This window comes from Coregonus clupeaformis, chromosome 1, assembly GCF_020615455.1.
Source record: "Coregonus clupeaformis isolate EN_2021a chromosome 1, ASM2061545v1, whole genome shotgun sequence".
Taxonomy (NCBI): Eukaryota; Metazoa; Chordata; class Actinopteri; order Salmoniformes; family Salmonidae; genus Coregonus; species Coregonus clupeaformis.
Genome location: NC_059192.1, coordinates 89,559,951 through 89,566,012, shown reverse-complemented (window position 1 = coordinate 89,566,012; position 6,062 = coordinate 89,559,951). Strand labels below are relative to the sequence as shown.

At 49.2% G+C, this 6,062-nt stretch overlaps 1 protein-coding gene across 1 annotated transcript; it reads left to right on the top strand.

Annotated features, from left to right (window-relative positions):
• Positions 1-1,899: 1,899 nt before the first annotated feature.
• LOC121571848 (skin secretory protein xP2-like) lies at positions 1,900-3,642 on the top strand. Its single transcript, XM_045221750.1, has 2 exons — positions 1,900-1,909; positions 2,135-3,642. The coding sequence occupies exons 1-2, from the start codon at positions 1,900-1,902 to the stop codon at positions 3,640-3,642; spliced, it is 1,518 nt and encodes a 505-aa protein (XP_045077685.1).
• The last annotated feature ends 2,420 nt before the right edge of the window (positions 3,643-6,062 follow it).

The following is a 6,062-nucleotide window of genomic DNA, read 5'->3' as shown; positions in this document are numbered from 1 at the left end:
AACCCTCCAGCCTTTCACTGTGGTCAACAACCCTCCAGCCTTTCACTGTAGTCAACAACCCTCCAGCCTTTCACTGTAGTCAACTATACACAACAACCCTCCAGCCTTTCACTGTAGTCAACAACCCTCCAGCCTTTCACTGTAGTCAACTATACACAACAACCCTCCAGCCTTTCACTGTAGTCAACTATACACAACAACCCTCCAGCCTTTCACTGTAGTCAACAACCCTCCAGCCTTTCACTGTAGTCAACAACCCTCCAGCCTTTCACTGTAGTCAACTATACACAACAACCCTCCAGCCTTTCACTGTGGCCAACTATACACAACAACCCTCCAGCCTTTCACTGTGGTCAACTATACACAACAACCCTCCAGCCTTTCACTGTGGCCAACTATACACAACAACCCTTCCAGCTCCAGCCTTTCACTGTGGCCAACTATACACAACAACCCTACAGCCTTTCACTGTGGTCAACTATACACAACAACCCTCCAGCGTCAGCCTTTCACTGTGGTCAACTATACACAACAACCCTACAGCCTTTCACTGTGGCCAACTATACACAACAACCCTCCAGCCTTTCACTGTGGTCAACTATACACAACAACCCTACAGCGTCAGCCTTTCACTGTGGTCAACTATACACAACAACCCTCCAGCGTCAGCCTTTCACTGTGGTCAACTATACACAACAACCCTACAGCGTCAGCCTTTCACTGTGGTCAACTATACACAACAACCCTCCAGCGTCAGCCTTTCACTGTGGTCAACTATACACAACAACCCTCCAGCCTTTCACTGTGGCCAACTATACACAACAACCCTACAGCCTTTCACTGTGGTCAACTATACACAACAACCCTCCAGCGTCAGCCTTTCACTGTGGTCAACTATACACAACAACCCTACAGCCTTTCACTGTGGCCAACTATACACAACAACCCTCCAGCCTTTCACTGTGGTCAACTATACACAACAACCCTACAGCGTCAGCCTTTCACTGTGGTCAACTATACACAACAACCCTACAGCCTTTCACTGTGGCCAACTATACACAACAACCCTACAGCCTTTCACTGTGGCCAACTATACACAACAACCCTCCAGCGTCAGCCTTTCACTGTGGTCAACTATACACAACAACCCTACAGCCTTTCACTGTGGTCAACTATACACAACAACCCTCCAGCGTCAGCCTTTCACTGTGGTCAACTATACACAACAACCCTCCAGCCTTTCACTGTGGCCAACTATACACAACAACCCTACAGCTCCAGCCTTTCACTGCCTTCTACGCCAGTCTTCTGAATGAGTGATTATCCCTATAGCTGAAATGAATGCCATTTCACATTAAGCAGAAGTCAGAAAACCAAAATAAGAAAGACTGACTCATTATAAGCAATCATATGAATTAGTAACATCATTTAACCAAGCCAACCAAATCATTTCCAGGATACTGAAGCAGCAGCCGGGGGCAATTAGAAACATTGTAGCTCTTCAATAGAATAATTGCCATCTTTATCTTCGGTCTCTCTCTGCTCCTCCTTGTTCTGAAGGGTTTCAGAAATTGCATTAACGTTGCATAGAAAATCTCCACCGAACAGAGTAATCAAGGGACTGAACGAGGGGGAAGAGAATCCATCACGTCCTCAGCATTCAGCCAGGAAAATAAAATGTTTTATTTAATTCAGCGCAATCCCGATTATGTGAAGGAAAAGGTGTTTCCGTTTTATTCGGGCTTGTCTCCATCACAAAGCTAACAACTCCATAACGTGATTATATTAGATTACTGTAGTAAAATATCATTCAAAGCATTCTATAATCTCATAAAGATCCCAAGATCCCTCTGTCAACGCGTCTTCATTAAAATGGTCGAGAACATAGATTGTGAAATAATGGAAACAAGTACTAGAACTACTAGTGCTATTTATTTAGAACTGCAAAGCACCCTTAAACTGTTTTGCAGTATAATTACATTTTAGTCAATTAGCAGAAACTTATCCTGAGCGACTGCATCTCAGTCCTAGTAAGCGAATTGTACTTTGCTGACAGAAGGTCCCTTCAGCGCAGTGGCTCTTCTTGGGCAGTTACTATAGGAGGAGTGACATCTCCTGAGGTCTGTCATCACAGGTCCGAGACAAGGGCCAAGTGGAGGCCCCCACACCAATACCAGGCCAAGTGGAGGCCCCACACCAATACCAGGCCAAGTGGAGGCCCCACACCAATACCAGGCCCCACACCAATACCAGGCCAAGTGGAGGCCCCACACCAATACCAGGCCAAGTGGAGGCCCCACACCAATACCAGGCCAAGTGGAGGCCCCCACACCAACACCAGGCCAAGTGGAGGCCCCACACCAATACCAGGCCAAGTGGAGGCCCCTCACCAATACCAGGCCCCACACCAATACCAGGCCAAGTGGAGGCCCCACACCAACACCAGGCCAAGTGGAGGCCCCCACACCAACACCAGGCCAAGTGGAGGCCCCCACACCAATACCAGGCCAAGTGGAGGCCCCCACACCAATACCAGGCCAAGTGGAGGCCCCACACCAATACCAGGCCAAGTGGAGGCCCCCACACCAATACCAGGCCAAGTGGAGGCCCCACACAATACCAGGCCAAGTGGAGGCCCCCTCCCAATACCAGGCCAAGTGGAGGCCCCACACCAATACCAGGCCAAGTGGAGGCCCCACACCAATACCAGGCCAAGTGGAGGCCCCACACCAATACCAGGCCAAGTGGAGGCCCCACACCAATACCAGGCCAAGTGGAGGCCCCACCCCAAACCAGGCCAAGTGGGAGGCCCCACACCAATACCAGGGCCAAGTGGAGGCCCCACACCAATACCAGGCCAAGTGGGAGGCCCCACACCAATACCAGGCCAAGTGGGAGGCCCCACACCAATACCAGGCCAAGTGGAGGCCCCACACCAATACCAGGCCAAGTGGAGGCCCCACACCAATACCAGGCCAAGTGGAGGCCCCACACCAATACCAGGCCAAGTGGAGGCCCCCACACCAATACCAGGCCAAGTGGAGGCCCCACACCAATACCAGGCCCCACACCAATACCAGGCCAAGTGGAGGCCCCACACCAATACCAGGCCAAGTGGAGGCCCCACACCAATGCCAGGCCAAGTGGAGGCCCCACACCAATACCAGGCCAAGTGGAGGCCCCCCACACCAATACCAGGCCAAGTGGGAGGCCCCCACACCAATACCAGGCCAAGTGGAGGCCCCACACCAATACCAGGCCAAGTGGAGGCCCCACACAATACCAGGCCAAGTGGAGGCCCCCACACCAATACCAGGCCAAGTGGAGGCCCCCACACCAACACCAGGCCAAGTGGAGGCCCCCACACCAATACCAGGCAAGTGGAGGCCCCCACACCAATACCAGGCCAAGTGGAGGCCCCACACCAATACCAGGCCAAGTGGAGGCCCCACACCAATACCAGGCCAAGTGGAGGCCCCACACCAATACCAGGCCAAGTGGAGGCCCCACACCAATACCAGGCCAAGTGGAGGCCCCACACCAATACCAGTGGATCGTCCATTTGCTTTCCCTCAACACCGTGACCATAGCCTGGTTACCAGTGGATCATCCATTTGCTTTCCCTCAACACCGGGACCATAGCCTGGTTACCAGTGGATCGTCCATTTGCTTTCCCTCAACACCGTGACCATAGCCTGGTTACCAGTGGATCGTCCATTTGCTTTCCCTCAACACCGTGACCATAGCCTGGTTACCAGTGGATCATCCATTTGCTTTCCCTCAACACCGGGACCATAGCCTGGTTACCAGTGGATCGTCCATTTGCTTTCCCTCAACACCGTGACCATAGCCTGGTTACCAGTGGATCGTCCATTTGCTTTCCCTCAACACCGTGACCATAGCCTGGTTACCAGTGGATCGTCCATTTGCTTTCCCTCAACACCGTGACCATAGCCTGGTTACCAGTGGATCGTCCATTTGCTTTCCCTCAACACCGTGACCATAGCCTGGTTACCAGTGGATCGTCCATTTGCTTTCCCTCAACACCGTGACCATAGCCTGGTTACCAGTGGATCGGCCATTTGCTTTCCCTCAACACCGGGACCATAGCCTGGTTACCAGTGGATCGTCCATTTGCTTTCCCTCAACACCGTGACCATAGCCTGGTTACCAGTGGATCGTCCATTTGCTTTCCCTCAACACCGGGACCATAGCCTGGTTACCAGTGGATCGTCCATTTGCTTTCCCTCAACACCGTGACCATAGCCTGGTTACCAGTGGATCGTCCATTTGCTTTCCCTCAACACCGTGACCATAGCCTGGTTACCAGTCTGTTCAGCTAACGTTCCACTCCTTGTACCGAGGAAAACCCATCTCACTTCCCTTTAACACTCCTTACCTTGGCCTTTTAGAGGGAAAACCCATCTCACTTCCCTTTAACACTCCTTACCTTGGCCTTTTAGAGGGAAAACCCATCTCACTTCCCTTTAACACTCCTTACCTTGGCCTTTTAGAGGGAAAACCCATCTCACTTCCCTTTAACACTCCTTCCCTTGGCCTTTTAGAGGGAAAACACATTGAACTAATGACAGCAGGAGAACAACATTTTTATATTTCAATTGTTTTATTTCAAAACAGTTTTTAATTCAATGCAATGGCAGCTGAATTCCACAGAATGATAAATACCACCGTTGTAATGCTTTCCATCTACATTTGGCAAATGGTTAATTACTTTACGAAAAGAGAAATGTTACATCAAAAGTTAGCTTGAATAAAAACACAAAAACAAGAATACCTAAAAAAAAAAAAAGGGGTCAGAATGAAGACAAAATAGAAGATGGATGAAAATGAAATGTTAATCAAAAGAAGTGAGAAAGCAGACGGTAAGAAAGAACAGCATGACAATGACTGGGGACACGTTGATGAGATTTAAAACTGGCCAGCAGATCACCTTCAGAACGTATATGGACTTCAGGGGGAAACACACCCAGAATAATATCTTAGAAAATGTTGTTGTTTTTTTAAAAAGGTGAAGGGTGTCAAATGAATTTCCCACTTGTGGGGTAGTAAGGTCAACTTGACTTGACTTGAAGAGAAACCATTCCAAGGACCAGTGTTAGAGACAGTAACCAACTCAGCCGTCACACTCCACTGGGAAAGCCAGAACACAATCTCTCTTCTTTTCACTTTCCTTAAGCAGCCAAATAAAAGACTGGGTAAAAAAAAAAAGCAGGCCCTTCTTACAATCAAATCAATTGAGCAGAGTGAAAACAGAATACCAAAGTCCCTCAGATTTCCCCTCAACTGCCTCATTCACCATTGACAGAAACCAGACAGCTGAAAAACAAAGCTTCTGGCTCAATTCAGCTTTTTTAATCTATGAATGAATGGCCTGCCCCATCTGTTATGATATGGAGGGGGACAGGGCTGAAACCTCGTTACGGGCTTCTGTAATTCACTTTAAGAGAGAAACAGGTCCTGAGAGTTGCCCGTCTTTATGCTTTGCCAACTGCTTTAGAAACTACCCATCTGAAGCAGCGGGTTCATAGTTCTGCATCTCATCACAGAAGGACCCACAAAACGCTCTGCCACATCAATTAACCTGTTAGAACAGGCTCTCTGGAGTCATTATCATGTCTTTATTGATTATTGGAAACTGCATTACCGCAAACAAATTGGATTTTGTCTTTATCCGTAAACAAAGACTATTAGACAAATCAATAGTCATGTCATTAGAGAAAAACTTTATTCCTTTTCAATTGGTCTAGTTTAGTTTGAGAAGAACGCTGTCAACAACCTAATTTCACCTGTTCATGCGGGGGTGGAATACTCTTCCCTTACGAGGGGTGGGGCTAGATACAACTGAACCTAATTTCACCTGTTCATGCGAGGGGCGGTGGGGCTAGATACAACTGAACCTAATGTCACCTCCTGAGTGGCGCAGTGGTCTAAGGCACTGCATCGCAGTGCTAACTGTGCCACTAGAGATCCTGGTTCGAATCCAGGCTCTGTCGCAGCCGGCCGCGACCGGGAGACTCATGGGCGGCGCACAATTGGCCCAG